Source organism: Prunus persica, chromosome G1 (assembly GCF_000346465.2).
Source record: "Prunus persica cultivar Lovell chromosome G1, Prunus_persica_NCBIv2, whole genome shotgun sequence".
Lineage (NCBI taxonomy): Eukaryota > Viridiplantae > Streptophyta > Magnoliopsida > Rosales > Rosaceae > Prunus > Prunus persica.
In genome coordinates, this window is record NC_034009.1 from 22,947,067 (window position 1) to 22,968,437 (window position 21,371).

The window sequence follows — 21,371 nt, forward strand, 5'->3', positions numbered from 1 at the left end:
TTCATGGCAACACGTTAGTAAATCATTCATGATCAAAACATGGCATATGCATCTCTATTAGCAAGAAAAAGTAATAGCTTTAACTAGAATTTACATTTCATCAGAAAACTGCTTCTTTTCAATTTCGACCTCAGATCAGTTTTCAACAATTATCTCACAAAGCATTGCACAGATTTTGACAAGCCCTATATGCTCAGAAAATAGACAAACAAATGCACAACTTTTCTTTAGACAAATACCAGAAAAACAGATGAAAACTGACGTTAAATACAGATCACAGTACATAATCGCAGAAATATTCGAGTTCCAGACCCCTGTTCAGAAAAACAGCTATAACTTCCAAACGAAAAGTCAGAAAATTACGAGCCTTATATGGCTGGATTCAGCACGAAAAACTGAATCTATCAAAATATTATATATGCAAAATATGAATCTATCAAACTACCTCAAACCTAAACGAAACATTGTCCTCAATGTTTTAAAAAGGAAATAGAAGCAAGGACAAAGAATAGTAAAAGAAATGAATGAGGGAAACACACAAATAAAAATTAAAAAGATAAGGAATGAAGGTACCTAGTTGGGTTGCCTCCCAACAAGCGCTTAGTTTAGAGTCAATAGCCCGACCTTAGGATGCGTTTACTTGGGGTCATCGACCGACCTTAGGATGCGTTTAAGAAATGCAGCTGCCACATAATGGTTTCCTCCTCAAGAAATGCAGCTGCCACATAAGGTTTGAGTCGATGGCCATTAACTTTGAAAGTTGTACCGTCACGATCATTCTTGATTTCAACTGTCCCATAAGGATACACGGTTAACACCGTGAATGGCCCAGACCAACGAGAGCGAAGTTTCCCAGGAAAAAGTTTCAACCGTGAGTTGTAGAGGAGAACGCTTTGACCCACATAAAAGTCCTTCTTCAAGATGTGCTTGTCATGCCACTTCTTTGTACGGTCCTTGTAAATTTTCGTATTCTCATACGATTCATTTCGAAGTTCCTCTAGCTCATTCAATTGTAACTTCCTCTTCTCCCCTGCTGAACTCATGTCAAAATTGAGCGTTTTAATAGCCCAAAACGCTTTATGCTCCAATTCCACCGGAAGGTGGCATGCTTTCCCAAAAACAAGTCTATATGGTGACATCCCAATTGGCGCTTTGAACGCCGTTCTATAAGCCCATAGTGCATCATCCAATTTTAATGACCAATCTTTCCTAGAGGCACTCACCGTCTTTTCCAAGATTTTCTTCAATTCCCTATTTGAAACTTCAACTTGCCCACTAGTTTGCGGATGGTAGGGAGTAGATACTTTATGGGTGATGCCATATTTTGCAAGAAGGGAATTAAATTGACGATTGCAAAAATGCGTGCCTCCATCACTAATAATTGCACGAGGGACCCCAAATCTTGTAAAAATATTTTTTCGTAGAAATCTGACCACAACCTTGGCGTCATTCGTGGGTAGGGCAGCTGCTTCGACCCATTTGGATACATAATCCACTGCAACCAAAATATACAAATTCCCATATGATGCTGGAAACGGACCCATGAAGTCAATACCCCAAACATCAAACAATTCCACCTCCAAAATATTATTCAAGGGCATTTGGTTTCGACTAGAGATATTTCCTGTACGTTGGCAAGGGTCACATCTTGCAACAAAGTCTTGAGCATCTTTAAACAAAGTAGGCCAGAAAAATCCAAATTGTAGAACCTTGGCTGTAGTCTTGGATGCACCATAATGGCCTCCACATGCCAAAGTATGACAATGCAATAATATGTCAGCCATCTCTGTCTCAGGTACACATCTTCGTATAACTTGGTCAGGACCATGCTTCCACAAATATGGATCATCCCAATAATAATGTTTAACCAATGATAGGAATTTCTTTTTCTGATAAAAAGACATATTAGGGGGAAGAATACCACAAGCTAGGTAATTTACAAAATCTGCATACCAGGGGGTGATGAATTTTTTCTCAGAGTAGATGGAAAATAATTGCTCATCCGGGAATGTCTCTAGGATAGGCCCAACATCTTCTATAACTTCATCCTCACGGACTAGCCGAGAGAGGTGGTCGGCCACCACATTCTCAGACCCTTTTTTATCTCGAATTTCAATATCAAACTCTTGAAGTAATAAAACCCATCGAATTAGTCTTGGTTTTGCTTCCTTCTTGGCAAGCAAAAATTTCAAAGCTGCATGATCTGTATACACAATTACCTTCGCACCCAATAGGTAAGAACGAAATTTATCCAATGCGAATACCACTGCTAACAATTCCTTTTCCGTAGTGGCATAGTTCAGTTGGGCATCATTCAATGTACGACTTGCATAGTGAATTACGTGTAGTAATTTATTCTTCCTTTGACCCAAGACGGCTCCAATAGCATAATCACTTGCATCACACATAATCTCGAATGGTAATTCCCAATCAGGTGCCATAATGACTGGTGCAGTGGTGAGTTTTGTCTTCAATAAATTAAATGCCTCCAAACAGTCTGAATCAAAGTTGAATTCAGAACCCTTCAATAACAACTTGCAAAGAGGCTTTGTAATTTTTGAGAAATCCTTTATAAATCGACGATAAAACCCAGCATGTCCCAGGAAGCTTCGAATTCCTTTCACTGTAGAAGGGGGTGGCAGCTTTTCTATGGTCTCAATTTTTGCACGGTCAACCTCAATACCTCTTGCTGAAATTTTATGCCCCAACACAATTCCTTCTTGTACCATAAAATGGCATTTTTCCCAATTGAGAACTAAATTGGTTTCTTCACATCTTGCCAACACCAATGCCAAATTATCCAAACAAGAATCAAAAGATGAACCGAAAACAGAGAAATCATCCATAAATACCTCAATAAATCGCTCCACCATGTCCGAGAAAATGCTCATCATGCAACGTTGAAAAGTGGCAGGAGCGTTACATAACCCAAAAGGCATACGACGATAGGCAAAAGTTCCAAATGGACATGTGAAGGTCGTTTTTTCTTGGTCTTCAGGCGCGATAGGAATTTGATTATATCCTGAGTATCCGTCTAGGAAACAGTAATAGGCATGCCCAGCAAGTCTTTCTAGCATCTGATCAATAAAAGGCAGCGGGAAGTGATCTTTTCTGGTTGCAGAATTCAATTTCCTGTAATCTATGCAGACTCTCCATCCTGTAACAGTTCTTGTTGGAACTAACTCATTATTTTCATTTTTTACTACAGTCATCCCTCCTTTCTTTGGCACAACCTGTGTAGGACTCACCCAACTGCTGTCAGATATAGGGTAAATAATACCTGCATCAAGCAATTTTAATACCTCTGCACGAACCACTTCCTTCATGTTGGGATTCAATCGACGTTGATGCTCCACGGATGGCTTATGCTCCTCTTCCATTAGTATTCGATGCATACACATAGAAGGGCTAATACCCTTGATGTCAGCGATTGTCCACCCAATTGCAGTTTTATATTTTCTCAAAACCCGTAATACTTTTTCTTCTTCAGTTTCACTCAAATTGGCAGCAATAATAACTGGTAAAGTTTCAGAATTTTCCAAATAAGCATACCTCAAATGTGTTGGCAATGGCTTCAGAGTAAGTGTGGGTGCAGCAATCACAGAAGGGGCAGCCTTATGAGGTGCTGCTCCTAGTGGTTTGAACTGATTCCTTTGCCTTGGATGGTATGGTTGTGATGCATCCAAATATAAGGCATATTCAGCAACCATGGGGTTGTCATCTTGGGAGGTAGCAGCATGGACCAATGTAGATTCCAATGGATGGCTCGGATTCTCCTTTTTAAATGTGTCTGAAGCAATTTCATCAATTAATTCCATGTGAAAACAATCCTCCGCTTCTCTTGGAAATTTAATTGCTTCAAAAACTTTATATGTTGCTTTTTCATTCCCAACTCTCAAAGTTAGTAACCCTTCTTCTACGTCAATCAGAGTGCGTGAAGTAATCAAGAATGGGCGGCCCAAAATTAGCTGCGTGTCAGAATCTTCTTCCATATCCAAAACCAGAAAATCCGCCGGAAATATGAGTGTATCAACCTTTACTAGAACATCTTCTATAATTCCATCTGGGTATGTGATTGACCTGTCCGCCATCTGCAAAGAAACAGTAGTGGGTTTAATTTCACCAATACCAATCTTTTTAGCAACAGATAAAGGTAGTAAGTTAATGCTAGAACCCAAATCACATAAAGCTCTTTCAAAGAAATTATTTCCAATAGTGCATGGAATTTTAAAACTCCCTCTATCTTTTTGTTTTGGTGGAAGCTTCCGTTGTAGGATGGCGCTGCACTCTTCTGTCAGTTGGATTTTCTCGTGCTCTCCAAATTTCCTCTTCTTGGAAAGAATGTCTTTCATGAATTTTGCATAACTTGGCATTTGTTCCAAAGCTTCAGCAAAAGGAATGTTGATCTGTAACTTTCTGAACATCTCCAAGAATTTTGCAAACTGCCCATCAACTTTATTTTTTCTCAACCTCTGCGGAAAAGGGATTTGTGGAACATATGGCTTCAGTTGAGGAGAAGGAATTGGTATAGAATTCTCTTCTTCTTGGGATTTTTCTGTGGTGGTGATTGGTGGTGAAGATGCATGCCCCATTTCCGCTGCAGACTTCTTAGCTTCTTTTTCTTTCTCTAATGCTTCTTGTTCCAAGTCGACTGCTGTATTTACTTGCTTCCCTTTACGAAGAGTGATTGCCTTTGCTTGTTCTTGATTTTTCGGGTTAACTTCAGGTTGGCTTGGAAATACTCCTTGGTTTCTTCCACTTATAACATTAGCTAATTGGCCAACTTGCACTTCCAAATTCTGAATAGAAGTTTGCTGATTCTGAAATTGGGTTTTTGTTTCAGTCATGAATTGGGTGGTAGACATAGTCAACTGAGTAAGCGCATCTTCCAAATTTATTTTCTTCTCTTGAGCCGGAAAACCAGGTGGTGGTCTCTGCACATTATGAGTGTTGCTCCATGAAAAATTTGGATGGTTTCGCCAACCGGGGTTGTATGTATTGGAATAAGGATTATTCCTTTGTCGATTAAATTCTCCAACCTGATTGACTTGCTCAGCGGACGCAAATGGGTTCCCTTTGGTACACTCTGAACTTGGATGAGGGCCTGCACAAAGTTCACAACCAAAATTAGTACTAGTGTTTATAGCATTAACACTTAAAGAATCAACTTTTTTAGTAAGGTTAGAAATTTGTGCTGTTAGCAAAGCCATAGCATCGACTTCCAAGACCCCAGCTGGTTTCAGATTCATTCTCTCACTCGGCCATTGGTAGTTGTTGGATGCCATGGTCTCCAATAATTCAAATGCTTCGGTAGCCATTTTTGTCATTAAAGCCCCTCCAGCAGCTGCATCAACTAGTGTCCTGCTTGTTTGACTCAACCCATTGTAGAAAGTCTGAACTTGAATCCAGGTTGGTAGCTCATGGTGAGGACACTTGCGCAATAAATCTTTGAATCGTTCCCAGGCTTCATATAGAGGTTCCTTATCATATTGAGCGAATGACATAATATCTTGTCGAAATTTTGCAGTTTTTGCTGGTGGGAAAAATTTAGCAAGGAATTTCTTAGATAAATCATCCCAAGTACGGATGGAGTCTTGTGGCTGTGACAGTAACCAAAGCTTGGCTTTATCCTTCAAAGAGAAAGGGAATAGCCTTAAACGGATCGCATCGTCAGTTACCCCATTGAACTTGGACGTATCACAAATCTCCAAAAATATTGCAAGATGGATGTTGGGATCTTCATTCGGTAGACCACAAAATACGGATGAATTTTGCAGCATGGTGATCATGGCTGGTTTGATCTCAAAATTGTTGGCTGCAATAGCAGGACGTCGGATCGCTGAGGGAGTTGCCACTGGGGGGCCAAATTCCCCCACTGCTCTTTCTGCTTCCTCTGCCATAGGTGTGGATGGTGGTTCCACCAAAGTGTGCTTTTGGTTTGCTTTGTTCCGCTTATGAAACGTACGTTCGATTTCTGGGTCACGTGGTATGAGTTCTAGGGTACGAGAACGGTGCATACACGGATCAAAGTACCTGAAACAAAAAAAACAAAAAACAAAAAAGGAAATTCAAATTAAACTCAGAATTAAACTATATTGATATTAATAGAAAATAAAACAGTCCCCGGCAGCGGCGCCAAAAACTTGTTGTGAAATTATTGCAAGCGCACAATCCATACAAGTAATATAGAAATAAGTAGAGTGTCGTTCCCACGAAGACTGTAATTTCCTATTAACTACCAATTATGATTAATGCATAAGTTTATTTGAACAGTTGATTAAGAAGATTGATTAATTTTAAGAAAACTAAAACAATTATGAAAAATAACAATTTAATTAACAATAGAAAATTAAGATGATGAGACACTAGAGCATCCGACTTCACCATAACCAATTCTACTTAATTCTTATAGCCAATTAACCCTAATTACTATCCATGTTGACAGTTGGTTTCTCCTAATTCATTCGATATCCCCTCTCGGGCTCAACCAAAAGTATTCTCAATTAACAACCCATTCTCTCTCGAGCAACGGATTTAGAAAACCAAGAACCCATTAAGTTCTATGAGAACCTACAAGAAAACTGCATGAATCATGTTAGTCCCTCTCGGGCACTCATTCAAGTCATGGTATTTGTTACAAGAAGCAAACACCAAACATCTCCTCTCGGTCTCCGCTTGGATCATCAATTAAATATTAGCTAGATATTTAAATCATTAAGAACAGTAACAAATACTCAACATGAGATAATAATCAGAAATTAATATAACGATAGAAATTAAGTATTCAAGGTTAGGATACATCGTAGCCCTAGCAAGGAAAATTAGTTCATGACAGAAGAAAATATAAACAAGAGAATTATTGTCATAAAACCAATTTGGCCGATGGACTTGATCTTCAGAATCTTCACAGGAACACCTTCAAAAGCTCCTCAAATAATGCAGCAGCAAATTCTTGGCTTCCTCTGATATTTCTCTGGTTGAATGAAAGTTGGTGGAAAAATATGGTAGAGAAGACGATGGTGGAAAAAGATGCCCTGGCTATTAGGTTAACGCTTTGTTTTTATAGGCCAAGGGACTCCTCCAAAAATAAGGAAGATAATATTTATTTAGGAAGGAAAGGAAAAATAGGAATATTAGAAAAACTAAGACCTATTCTCAAAAGGAAGTAACATGCGGCTTAGTCAAAGAGGGAATTTGCTTTGGGGTTTTAAAGGGAAAATAGGAAAGTATTCTCAAGGGTCCAGCCGATACCCACAATTTGCTCCAAAGCCTTGCTAGGTATGATTTCCTACAAAATCTTCACCAAACGCATTAAACTAACCAATTTCACATGAAAACAATGCAAATAAAGATAGATTATATATGCAAAATATGAATCTATCAATAAGCATGCCGTAAAACATGGACTGCTGAGTTTTAAAAATACAAGTGTAGAAGCCTTATTCTTGATTTTGTCATGGGTGCTGATATCTAGCTATGTTTTTAGGTTTCATGTAAGAGAGCAACAATTAGGTTAGTCTTAATTTGTGCAGAAATGGTGTGTGAGGAGGAAGGGAGAAATTGATTAAAAGGGTCTGTTGGCTTGGGTCTAGGGTCTTGGTTTGCAGCTTAGAATAGTGTCTTAAGTGGCAACTCATGCCCACAGCAAAATAGTATTGCAGTTGAGCTAATAAGACTAAAGTAACTCAAAAAAACAAAGAAATTACTGATAATGGGTTAGCTCATTATTTGGGTGTCAGCTGCATTATAGTCCATGTGTATAGCTTCACCACATGTAGGCATGTGCCTATGTGTTTAGTTTACCTTGGTCGCTAAGTCTTCTCACTATGCTCGTTCCTCACTGTTCAATGTCTGTGCGTGTATGTTGTACAAAGATTAAAGATAAGCTGCTGCTACTGCTCTCGGCTTGTCTTGCACTTGCCTTTGATCCAGTGGAGACCCAAATGAGCTGCAATCTTAACCGTATTCATACCGTTTGATGCTGCGGCTTTAATTTTGTCAAAGCCTTCACCACTTGTAGGCATGTGCCTATGTGTCTACATTGGTCGCTAAGTCTTCTCTCACTATGCTCATTCCTCACTGCTCAATTTCATTATGGCTGAATGGGTTACAATCTTTTTCTAACTTCCATTGACCAAAAAGTGTTTTGGTTGTCATGATTTTCCTTGAATTTAAGTTATTGTCCAACTTGATAACTTTTTATCGTAGATTGTGCATTGGCCTGATAATGAAGAAGAGCCTGGAAGGTTGGAGCAACATATGAAGCATATGGATATCTTAAATGAGTATCTTGAAGCTACTGTATATCTGCTCCTTTTTGGATATGTTTGATATATTTCACAAATATTAACATTTGTTAATTTTTTTTCTTTTCTTTTTCAGCCTCTTACAATTTACTATGCCACTCAAGTAGCTGGGTCAGGAAGCTGGACTTCTGGAATCATGGACAAATTTTACATACACTATCTTGGTATGTGACTGTCCTTACAAAAAGCAATGTGAATGATAAAGATATTACTTTGGTCGACAGATTCAACAATCTGAAAGGATTGGACCCATGAAGATCACTCCAATATTTCCAATCACCTCCTCCACTCAGAAGCATCAGCCTCTTCCTCCTCCTCTCTATCTTCCCAACCAAATCTTCCCTCTGTTCCTTCCCTCACTCCCTCATTCTCCAACCAACTTGAACTTGTTCTACAAGTCCCAACCACCCACCACCTCTGCATAGCCACCCTCAAAACCCAGCCCTCCTCCTACGTATGCACTCTAGCCCTCTCCGGAAACTTCCTATACAGCGGCCCATCCAACGGTCAGATCATAGCATGGAGCCGATCACACTCTTCATCACCCAACAAGGTGGTAGCCGCCACCAACAGCACCGTAAAGTCTAGCGGTCGTTGGGGAGCTACCATTCAGTGCTCACCAAGACCACAAAATCCAAGTCTGGAAAATCGACATCAATGTCATCACAAAACCACACTGTCTCATAAAAAACACTTCAAATGCATCGCCACCCTCCCCGCCCTACAAGACCGGTTCCCACGATTCTTCTCTCCCAAGGATAACGTCCCAATCCGGCGACACAAGAATTGCGCCTCAGTCTCCGCCCTAGCCAAATCCAACGACACAAGAAGTTGGAAAAAATACCTCTCAAAATTAAACAAGCATGACATATAGATGCTTCATTAACACGAGTGGGCTTAGTTAGGTTTGAAGTCATCATCTAGAAATATAGGAGATGGAAGTTTGGGGGACAATATTTAGATTTCAGTCGATAATATTTCTCTTAAACTTAAAGATAATTTATTTTATTTCCAACTTTAAGAAAACATGCATGCCTAATTTACAATAATGTAAGTAAATTAGTATACCTACCAAGTATAGGTAAATTATTTTTTAAATAATTTACCTGTACAATCTAAGTATATTTGTATACCTTCACATTATTGGTAAATTATTAGGATATTTAGGATACCTACAAAGTATAGGTAAGTTACCTAGCAATCTTTTGCATGTATCACCATAATTTTCCAACGGATAATTACCTAAACAATACTGCTATAACGTTATTTTATTTCCAAAAACATGACTAATTTTTTGGAGTCAAACTTGCCTTTTCTTTTTTCTTTTTCGAGTCAAACTTGTCTATTTGTATAGTCCTATTGTAATTAGGTTTTCTTTTCTGTTGTAATTATGTCTAGAGTTTAGCACTATGTACTTCCTTATAAATACCTCATCTTTGGACTAGAAAATTCTCATATACTTTGTTGCCATTCTATTGTTTCCTCATCCCCACTTTGGCTTCTTCCAATTTCATAGGATTTGACACTACTACATTTTATGATTTACGCGAAGACAATTTCGTCGCGCAGTGTTACATTTAGTCGCACAAACTCAAGCGCGACAGAAAATTCGTCGCGCACAATCTGTCGCGCAAAGAGCGTGAAGCAAGACTTTACGCGACCAATTATTTCACTCGTTGCGCAAAATTGTGCGACGGTTACCCTTCGTTACACAAAAGGTTCAGAGACGACACAATAGTTCCTCGCACGAACTTATGCGCGATGAAAGAAGGTTCGTCGCCGCAACAATGCACGGCGGACAATATTCGTCGCGCGATACGTCTCGTAGACATTTGCGGCACCAAAAGTTCTTCGTCGCACAATTCGTGTCTACACATTTTGCGCGACGAAAAACTGTTGTCACGCATATCCTTTTTGTGCGACAAAAGTGTTCGTCGCGCAAGAATAAATTATATGTATTTAAAAAAATGTATCATTTTTATTTCGTAACATGTAAATTTGCGCGACGAGAAATATTTCGTCGCGCAAAATTAATATATATAAATATTATTTAATTTTAATATTACTTTTTTTAATAAAAAAATAAATTTGGTTTTTTTTTTTGGTAATAAAATGAAATTCCAATAAAAAAAATAAATTGTAAAGAACAGATTTATTATAAAATAAAATAAATGTATGCTGCAAGAGAAATATTTAAAAAATAATTATGAAAATAAAAACACTAATCAAATAATATTTCAAAATCTACATTGTCGTCTGGCACATGCGGTTCAGAGGTCTGGGGGTCTACAGGGGCCGTCGTCTGGTAGGGATGCTCGGGATGGATGGGCTCGGAGGTCGGCGCATCAAAATGCGGGACTGGAATGCCGGACTGTGCAAGGGACTGCAGAATGACAGACATCTGACTCTGAATAGTGGCCACATGTGCTGTCAAAGCAGTGACCTGACTGTTTGACTGCACTGATGAACGGGGTCTGGGTTCCCTCCGCCTGGCATTCCCCATCCCTTAACAATATGCCCCCGGTCTCCTCTTTAGAGTCTGATCCTATGTCTCTGTCAAGATCTAAAATCCAGCATCATGTGGAGGATCCACAGACTCGATCAGAGTATCGAGAGGAAGTTGGGAGGCGGACTCCTGAAGAACCAACTGGCTCCTCTCCACCATCGTCGTCTGTTTAGCATAAAATAAAATATAAATTAAAATATTCATATAATAACCTTTAAACTTGAATGCGTAACATAAGAATTAAAATTAAATAATACTTACATGAAGGGACTCGGCCAACTCATTCCCAGGTCAAACATAAACATCGCCAAATACGTTGATCTCTGGGAATTTGGACCCCCCTCCTTAAATTGAACAAGAGAAGAAAAATATTAGTACGAAAAAATAAATTAAGAATAATGAAATATTAAAAATTAAATAAAAATTATTTTATTATTACCTGCCGCCGTGCATCCATCCTATAGGAGAAGGGCCTGGAACCCGAATGATGGAGAAGAGTCGTCTTCTTCCTATTGCCCTTATTGACTTTGGCTTTATTCTGTTATACAAAAAATAAAACGTATTAGTTGAAATTGAAATTAAATATAAAAAATTAAATAAACATTAGTAAGAAATATATAATAAATTTGAAATTCATATTACAAATTACCACAAAAGCAGGCGCCTGAAAATGAGCGCAGAGCCACGCCCAACTATCCTCCCGCCCCTCAAGCTCCTTCGGGCACCCTTCCTAAAGAGCGACTTGCGGATCATCAAACGCCTCAAAATAGTGGTGCAAGTCGCTCTTCCACTGTTTGTACCTCTCAGAGAATAGTCTGTTGACATACGCCAACGGCTCTTCGTCGAGGTCCTCCAAGTTGTAGTTCGTCTGCAATAAATTAATTACATACATTTAAATAATAGAAATATAAAGTTTGAAAGAAAAAGAATTAAAATGCCTACACACCGACAACCGGCCGCGAACCTCCGTCTTGATCTCGTCAGGCATCACCTTTCAAGACTTCCATTTCATCGGGCAATGGCTCCGAATGACATGACCAATGTCGTGGGCCAAGGAGCTATGCAACTCCGCCGTCGGTGCAGCCCGATGTCGCTTGTTGTATCCTATGTTGATACGACTGTTGGTCACTTGGGTGACCTTCGCCGTCTTCAACTGCCGACACGGCCCTCGGGTGTTCTTCTTGACTGCAAAGAAAGATGACATTAATGTTAAATAAATAACAAATTTAACTATAAAATACACACACAAAAATAAAAACAAAAAACAAAAACAAAAATAAAAATAAAAATAAAAATAACTGGAGTTTAAGGAAAACTATACCTGGCTGTGACCCAGACGCATCAGTGGATGTGGTGTCGGTGGTGCTGGCGGGCCGATGACGTCGCCTGGCGCTAACAGGGTGCGCCACTGATGAAGCTAATGAAGCAGACACCAGGGACCCCGCGGGCCTAACTGCCAAGTAGTCCATCAGTGCTGGCGCAGTGGCAGCAGATGTCGGCTGAGCCGGGGGCTCCGAACTCTGCGTAGTCGTCACCGCCCTACGACGTCTAATCAGGTCTGACATCTATACAATTTCATTAATACACATACAAATTAATAAAATATACGAATATTTGAAAGCACATACAATTTTATTAAGATTCTTGACATAGGGTTTGCGAGTTCGGAGTATCCGAGACTCCGATCCACGATCCGTCGAATCCTAGACGATCCTAGAAATACAAGGTACACCATACGTGAGTTTGAGTTCGATCCAACGGTCCGAACATAACAAACCTGGAAATTGCACAATAGGCAAAATCAGTTCGAGACTCAAACGGTAACCAAATTCCAATCCGAAAACACCTACGCGCTCGTGACAACTAGGGGATTGCACTGGGACCCAATGCATGACTGCTACAATAACCCATGCACCACCACATGCTCCGACAACGCTTGGGTGTCCAAAGCGATACCAATCGCGGGAAAATTCTAAAAACTAAGGGCCAAGGTTCCTACCCCAAGTTCAAAACATCAATTGGAGCCACTTTTGTTCTCAGACCTACCCGAAAAATGGCCAGAATTGGCCGGAATTGAAATTCAAAAACCGGCCGAAACTTAGGGTTTCAAATCCATTGCCCTATTGCAACAATTATAGAAATCATACCCAACCATTAGCTAAAGCATCAAAAATAGGACAGAAACCATACCTCAGGTGTTGGATTTGGTCTCCGGAGGAGAGAGAACGACAGCGGCTCAGATTCGGTGAAAACCGAGGAAATTAGGGCGGCTGGCTCGACGATGACGGCGAGGAAGCTCCGGGGTACCACCGTTGTGGCGGCGCGGCCCAAAATCCACTGGGGTATGGAGCTGAGCTGACGGCGAAGAAAGAGAGAGAGAGTTAGGGCAAAAATACAAATCTAGGGAAGAAGGAGGTCATCGCGTCGTTTCTGAAATTTTATTCGATTTTGCGAGACGAATAAATAAAAGCGTCGCGCAAAATATTTTAATTGACTCTTGCGCGACGACATAAGAATAACTTCCGTCGTGCAATATTGTGAGTCCGCCAAAATTTGGTATCAGGGTAGGGGTTGCATGGTTTTGCGCAACGCATAACAGTTTGTTCGTCGCGCAATGTTGTCAATCCGCCAAAATTTTGGGACTTAGGGTTTAAAGGGGAGAGAATGAAAACTTTGCGCGACAAAACTTCGCGCGACGCTGTCCTTATTCGTCGCGCAAAGTTCTAATTCCGCCAAAATTTGGGGTTTAGGGTTTATTGGACTAGAGTTTGCGCGACGAACATGTACAGCGTCGCGCAAGTCTTCTTTCTGTAAACTCCAAAAAAAATTGGACCAAGTGTTCAAGAGGGAAGAGGGTGAAAGGGCTGACTGAGATTGCACGACGACGAAGCCTACGTTCGTCGCGCAAGACTGTTTTCTGCAGGCTTTGTGCAACCAATCAACCTTTTTCGATGAGCAAACCCTAAACCCTAAACCCTAAGCCCTAAACCATAAACCACGGAAACCCTAAACCCGAAACTAGTTTTAATGATCCAACTGGCAAACTTGTTTTTTCAAACTTCGAGATCGTATACGCCGAAAATCGAAAAAAACAAACATGAAGAGATCAAGTAACGGGACAAAACTTTTCGGCGGTTCTAAATGAAAAGTCATGATTTAACGGTTATTTTAACTCTGATTTTTATGATTTTTTACATCTACATTTCTTGACCCTATATGAATACAATTACTGAATTTGATCTTCAATTTAAGATGTTTACACTAGGGGGATACCACATAATCTTATGTTATATTTAACGAAAGTATAAGTAAACTATTCATTGTTGGTGAATATATGGTTTTAATGGCATACGCATTCTACGAAACTAGTTTTAGTAATCCAGCCGTTAAACTTGTTTGTTTATACTTCGAGATCTTAGATCCCAAAAATCAGAAGAAAAAAAACATTCAGGGATCAAGTAACGGGACAAAACTTTTCAACGGTTATAAATGAAAAGTCATGATTTAACGGTTATTTTAACTCCGATTTTGATGATTTTTTACAGCTAAACTCCTTGACCCTATATGAATACAATGAACAAACTCGATCGTCAATTTCAAATATATATGTGTATATATATTATATTATAAAATAATATATATTTGCGCGACGAGAGGAACCCTATCGTCGCGCAAAATTTCATCGTGTGACGGATGATAGGTTGTCACGCAATGTTTTAACTGTACGCGACGAGTGAATTGTGGGTCGCGCAAACTTTGCGCAACGAGGATGATTTCGTCGCGCAAGGATTTTCATTTTTGAAAAATGTTTGGTGTCAATAATTTTCAAACTTTGTATGTAAAGGGTTTGGATATATTTATTTATCAATGTTTTATAACAAATTTATTTTAATAATATTTCATTTCTCCACATATATAAGGTTTGGATATAACAACTACATATATTCAAACAATTGTATTACACAAAATCTGTACACTAGCATAATAAAATTACAAAAAAATTCATTATTCATCATCTGAACTATAATAACTTTCGTTATCGTCGCTATCATCACTTTCGGTCTCCCAATCCTCCTCCTCCTCCTTTATAACTACATCATCGTCATTGCTCAGGCCCACTGCAACATCGAATCTTGGAAGATCACCGAGGTCAATTGTAATTGACTGAATCGGTATTTTGATTGAAGACACTCCTTGTATTTGAAACGGTTCTTGTATAACATGTGTATCTCGAAGTGTTTCCACATCATTTTCCATTGAAGATTCTAAACGTTGGTCAGCCACATTGTCGACGTCGCTGTCAGTTGGGTCTAGTTCTGGTATAGCATACACGTTCCTATGATCCATCTTCTGAACAACTTTCCAACTGCTCCCGGCTTTAGGGTCATCTAGATATACAATTTGTGTTGCCATGTTTGCCAAAATGTAAGGGTCGTCATCATACCAAGTTTTGTTAATGTTCACAGATAGTAAGCCATGGTCGATTTTAACACTTCCCGGCCTATTTGGGTTGCTATCAAACTATCGACACTTAAACATGATCACTTGGTATCGATCTTTGTAAAGCAATTGAACGACAGTTGTGAGTTTGCCATAGAAATCAATGTTCGTACTTTCGCCTCCACCTGGGACATGGACACCGCTGTTTTGCGTACACAACTTGTCATCTCGTGCAGCCCCAAAAATTTGACGCCGTTAATATAATAACCCGAAAACAATTCAGTGCGAATCGGGCCGAACGCCAAGTTATATAACTCATCACTGTAAGTGGGGAAATTCGATGATTTCTACTTATTCACCTAATATAATACAAAACCATTCATATGTTAGTCTGACAAAATTAAATACTACAATTTATATTTGTCAAATACAAAACACTTATAACTTATAGAATCCAAAAACCATTGCGGAAACAATTCACAGTGTTTCTAGGCAACTAAATGTGATAGATGTTCTCGCTTCATTATCTCTTCATGCTCATCTAAGTATGCCATTATCTCATCACAATTGTTCAGTACGAACCAATGCGCTACCTTCATGTCATTTCTAGAAAACGACTCTCCTCATCCACGATCTCCAAAGGGTCGTGCGCTTTGGGCAAAAATAGAAAGTTTTTCCTTTCTCATACCTCCGTCATTATTGCGCTGAGGACGATTGAAAGCCGTCTCCACATCTTTTAAATACATTCCACAGAAAGTAAGCGAATCATATTGAACCCAAGCCTCTATAATTGATCTTTCGGGCTTCACCCTGTTGCGTACACTTTTTTTCAGCTATTCGAGAAGCCTGTCAAAATAAAACGATATGATACAAATTAGTAAGCCTGTGATAATGATGCATACACAAACGATAAGGATTATATACCTTTCTATTGGATACATCCAGCGATAGTTGACAGGACCAGCAAGCAATGCCTCTTCTGGCAAGTGAACCATCACGTGCATCATACTTGTGAAGAAAGCTGGAGGAAATATCATCTCCAACTTGCATAGGACTTGGACAATGTCATGGCGCAACTGAAACATGTCTGTCTTTCGCAATGTTTTTGCCGTCAGTTGGGAAAAAAATCTGGACAACAACATGATTGGCTTCACAACATCTTCCGGCAATAGATGTCGAATACCCACAGGAAGTATGCGTTGCAAAACACATGGCAATCATGGCTCTTCAGTCCAGTAAATTTACCTCCGTCAACATTCACGCAACGTGCGATATTAGAAGCATACCCATCAGGAAACTTTACAGACGATACAAACTTTAGAAACTCCTTTTTGTCATTCGGTTTCATAGAAAAGAATGTAAGATCCCTTCTAGCTTTATCACTGTCCATGTTCATCCATAAACCCCTTCGTATGCCCATTCTTTCCAAATCAAGACGGGCTTTGATTGTGTTCTTTGTCTTGCCCTTGATATCTAGAATTGTGCCCACCAATGTGTCAAATACATTTTTCTCAACATGCATCACATCTAGATTGTGCCTCAATTTGAGTTTTGACCAATATGGGAGCTCAAAAAACATAGGCTTGTGAGTCCAGTTCATATGTGTAGAAAGTTTGGTCCGACTAACTGTTTTTTCGAACGGAGCAAAATCCAAACGGTTAAGCTGTTCCAAGATCTCATCACCGGACCATTCTCTAGGTCTGAGGCGACGCTCTGTGTTTCCGTCAAACTCTTTATCTTTTTCCTGCCACTCGAGGTCCCATGGCAACCATCTCCGATGACCAAGGTAACAAACTTTTTCCACGTGCCAACCAGAAGTTACATCTTCCTTGCATACAAGACATGCCATATAACCCTTTGTGCGCCACCCAGAAACCATTGCATATGCTGGAAAATCATTCATAGTCCACATAACTGCTGCCCGCAAAGTGAACATCTTCCCAGTTGATTTATCGTACGTGCGAACACCGTTTGTCCATAAATCCTTCAGCTCATCAACCAGCGGCCTTAAGTAAACATCGATTGACCTCCCAGGATCCTCAGTTATCAAAACAGTCATCATCATGTATTCTTTTTTCATGCATTTCCAAGGCGGCAAATTATATGGGAATACGAAAATCGGCCAAGTGCTGTGGTGTTGGTTTAGAACCCCATACGGATTGAATCCGTCAGTGGCAAGTCCCAATCTCACATTTCGGGGATCAGCAGCAAACTCGGGGAACGTTCGATCGAACTCTTTCCATGCCTCCCCATCTGCAGGATGCCGCATCACATCATCGTCTACCCGTTTTTCCTTATGCCATCTCATGTCTGTGGCAGTATGCGTCGACATATACAATCACTGCAACCTAGGTTTCAGGGGCAGATAACGCATGACTTTTTGTGGGATCTTAGTCGTTTTATTCTGAGATGTCATTTTGAACCTCGACTCATTGCATATAGGGCATGTATCCAATGTTTCATGCTCCTTGTAGAATAACATGCAATTATTTTTGCAAGCATGAGTTTTGTCCGTCGGAAGCATTCTCTTGAAAATCCCCAAAAAGTAATCGAAACACAGGTTCGACATACGATACTTTATTTTTCCGTGCATTAGCTCTACAATGACCGTGAGAACGGAAAAGCTCTCGCGCCCCGGGTATAACTCTTGGTTGGCATTTTTTAACAGTTTTTTATATTGTTCAAACTCCGCGCTGTCTATTGATGTAGGCATGTCATCTTCCCTTTCGTGATTGATGTTGGTCGATACAAATGGAAAAGCATCCTGTATAATATCCATGACTTGATCATTAGGATCCACAATAGGTTCAACATTGTCCATTCTTGTGGCATTTGAAGACAAAGCATAGTCTAATTGTTCCCCATGAAGGTTCCAAATGCTATATGTCTCAATCATTCCATTCCTTACTAAATGAAATCCAACATTTTCAATTGTCTCCCACAACGTGTTATTACACCTCCTACAAGGACAACGGATTCTAGTTGCACCCGGATTGTGTCTACGTGCAAACTCAATAAAATCCTCGATTCCATCCAAGTATTCGTCTGCGCATCTATTCGGGTTCTGTATCCACCTTCTGCTCATAATTCCTGAAACCACAATCACAACACAACAATCACAACAACTTCATACGAAGTTATAATGTCACCTTATGCCTCCGGTAAGGGCCCTATCTCATTCAGGAATGCATAGTTCTGTCACGTAACCTATGGCTACATGAGATTAGATTTCGACATGGATGAATTTCGGCAGCATCTCGATACAGTTCTTGAGGTGGGCATAGGTATAAATACCTACGTACCACCCGAAGAACGTACCGAGATGACACCGAAATCTCCACAATCGAAACCTAATCTTGTAGCCGTAGATTACGTGACAACACTATGCATTACCAAACTGTCCAAATAGTGGGACAATTCAAGAATTAATTTGACCGCAGTCATGTTTTACGCATCCATGTACGAAATTCAACTAATCTCGAACGGGAAACTAAATGTTACTAAACATACAAATAAAAGTACGAAGTTAATTTCAATTAACTTCGTACATCACAACACATTGTGCTACGTCACGCACAATTTAACAACATAATATAAATATAACTTCACAAAAAAAAAAAAAATTGTACACATAACAAACTAACTTTAACATTTTTAATATATAAAACGAATAAAATACATTCTCAATCGTTCTTCACCAATCGCTAATTACAAATATCCCTAACGAGAACAAAATTAATAGCGTTAGTATGAATTTACATTAATATTTATAAACTAACGATAAAAAATACTTACCCAATGAACGTACTGAATTTCCAGCAAATGCAGCGACAGAGAGGTTGAGAGAGAGGCAGAAAGAAATTTTTTTTGCTTTCTGCCTTTGCAATGGCAGAATTCTGATATGAAGAAGAAGGACTTTACGCGACAAACCATAGATTTCGTCCCGCAAACTGCCGTCGCACAAAACGATTTTTTTTGTCGCACAAAAACTTGTCGACAAAAAACTTTTGCGCCACGCATGACGTTTTCGTCACACAAACTTTCGTCGCGCAACATTTATATTTCGTCGCACAAGAATGTACCGACATCAACTTTACGCGACGAAAACTAATTCCGTCGCGCAAAAAAAAATATCCCCCCTCAATTATTTTGGCGCCAAAAAAAAAATATCCTTCGTTTTCTTACGCGACGATAAACTATTTCGTCGCGCTAAGTTGTCTTTTGTGACGAAACCTATCGTCGCACAAGTTTTCACAGCCAATTAACGGGATCGATCCTGTTTTGTGTTCACCTTTAAGCGACGAAATGTCTCATCGTCGCGCTAGGTTTTCTTACGCGACGATTGCTCTTGCCGCGCAAGTGTTTGGCGCCAAAAAAAATCCCGGTTTTTTTTTCGCTCACTTTGCGCGACGAAGGTGATTATCTGTCGCAGTAAGAGATTTTGCGCTTCGAAATCTTTGGTCGCTCAAGTTTTCAATTTTTTGTGCGACGAAAAAAATTTTCCGTCGCTGTATTGCATTTTGCGCGACGAACTTGTATTCGTCGCGCAAATAGTAAAACGTAGTAGTGTGATTATCTCTCAAACTTTCCATTACCCAATCAATTCCTTACTTTTGTTTGTCTGTTAAGAGGAGTGAGCATTAGATATATATATATATATTATTTATATTATTTACATTATGCTCCGTAGAGAAATATCATGTGGTGTTATTTTGTTCCTCATAGGTTTTCCATGTCTAGTCGTTTTTGTATTTTTCAATTTAGTTCTCTTCTACAATCTGCAAGAACCCGAGTTCAGCGTCACAAATGCCTTTCTTACCCAATTCACCTTCGACACAGCCACCAACCAGAATCTCCACTACAACCTTACTCTTGACATCACAATAAGAAACCCTAACAAAAGGGTAGGCATAGAGTACCGTGACATCCAAGCCACTGCAATGTGTGGACATAAGACGTTTGCTCTCTTGAGTTTGGGTGGTGGGATATTAGCACCATTTTATCAAGGCCACGAAAACACCACCGTTTTGCATAATCTGTTGGTTCAAGGTAAGCAGTTTGAAGAAGCTAAGCTTTGCAAGTGTAAATCCGAGACCGTTGCTGGTGTCTATAGTATTGACTTGCAGCTTGCTCTTCGGGTGAAGGCTAGATACGGCATGTCAATCAAGGGCAAAAGTAATAAGGTTGGCATCCTTTGCAATTTGTTGGTTCCTTTGACTACTTTTGGAACATCCATTGATGGCAATGGCGGCGAGTACTGTTTCAACACTACAAAGTGCTTCAATACTAAAAATTTCTTTCCGGAAAGTACTTAACCTTTTTATGGCAATCCTCCTTATTTCATTCGGGATGTTCTCTTTTCAGTATTGTTGGTGTTTAAGTTTTTATTTTATAGAGAAGATGTTTAAGTTATCATATCAACTGTCGTTTTCTTTCACGAAAAAAGGAAAGAAAAACAATATGCGGTAATATTATACATTAAATTTAAATTTGTATAAACTATTTCTCAGTGATGGATAAATCTAGTATTGAATTTTAGCAAATATGTCATGTGTGCGTTTATTATTTGTGCCCAAGTACTAATTAATACCAAACACTTTAATTATCACCATGTTCTCAAATTTTAGGCCACATTAAGTAAGAGAAAATCCATTATTTGTGCCCAGTCAAACCCAAATCCTTTTTAAGTAATTGTCAGCTCCTTTGCATGTTCCTGAGTAAGAGAGACAATGTACTATGCGCAACAGAGACTTTTTAACTTTGAGGTTGAAGAATGTAATAGTTATGGCCACTTTGAGAAATTGCTTTTTATGAAGATTGTTTTTAAAATAAGCTAGTTTTTTTTGGTTTACCAAACACTTTTAGTTGTAAAAATTTTATTTTAAGCTGTTTTTTTTTTTTAACACCACACTCCCAAACGCCACCATAGTCCAATGAGACAAGCAACAAAAGTAAAGACATGCGACAGTTATGCTCTTAATTAGCTAAAAAGTACTCCAATGTGAAGGGGCAGTAGAAATTGAAATATTTTTACTTACCACTTTAATCCAAAATGTATAATTACCATTACTTTTAATATTAGACACGTGTCCATAGACATAACTATGGTTAACATTTTA

At 39.3% G+C, this 21,371-nt stretch overlaps 2 protein-coding genes across 2 annotated transcripts; one reads left to right on the top strand and one right to left on the bottom strand.

The window, feature by feature from the left end:
* On the bottom strand, nt 660–12,377 carry LOC109946823. The gene is made up of 5 exons (XM_020555716.1): nt 12,129–12,377; nt 11,613–11,680; nt 4,281–6,033; nt 1,787–3,368; nt 660–1,282 (listed from the first exon to the last, which is right to left on the bottom strand). The coding sequence occupies exons 1-5, from the start codon at nt 12,375–12,377 to the stop codon at nt 660–662; spliced, it is 4,275 nt and encodes a 1,424-aa protein (XP_020411305.1).
* On the top strand, nt 13,094–20,567 carry LOC18793024 (NDR1/HIN1-like protein 3). Its single transcript, XM_007224721.2, has 2 exons — nt 13,094–13,154; nt 20,017–20,567. Exons 1-2 carry the CDS (start codon nt 13,094–13,096, stop codon nt 20,565–20,567), a joined length of 612 nt encoding a protein of 203 aa, XP_007224783.2.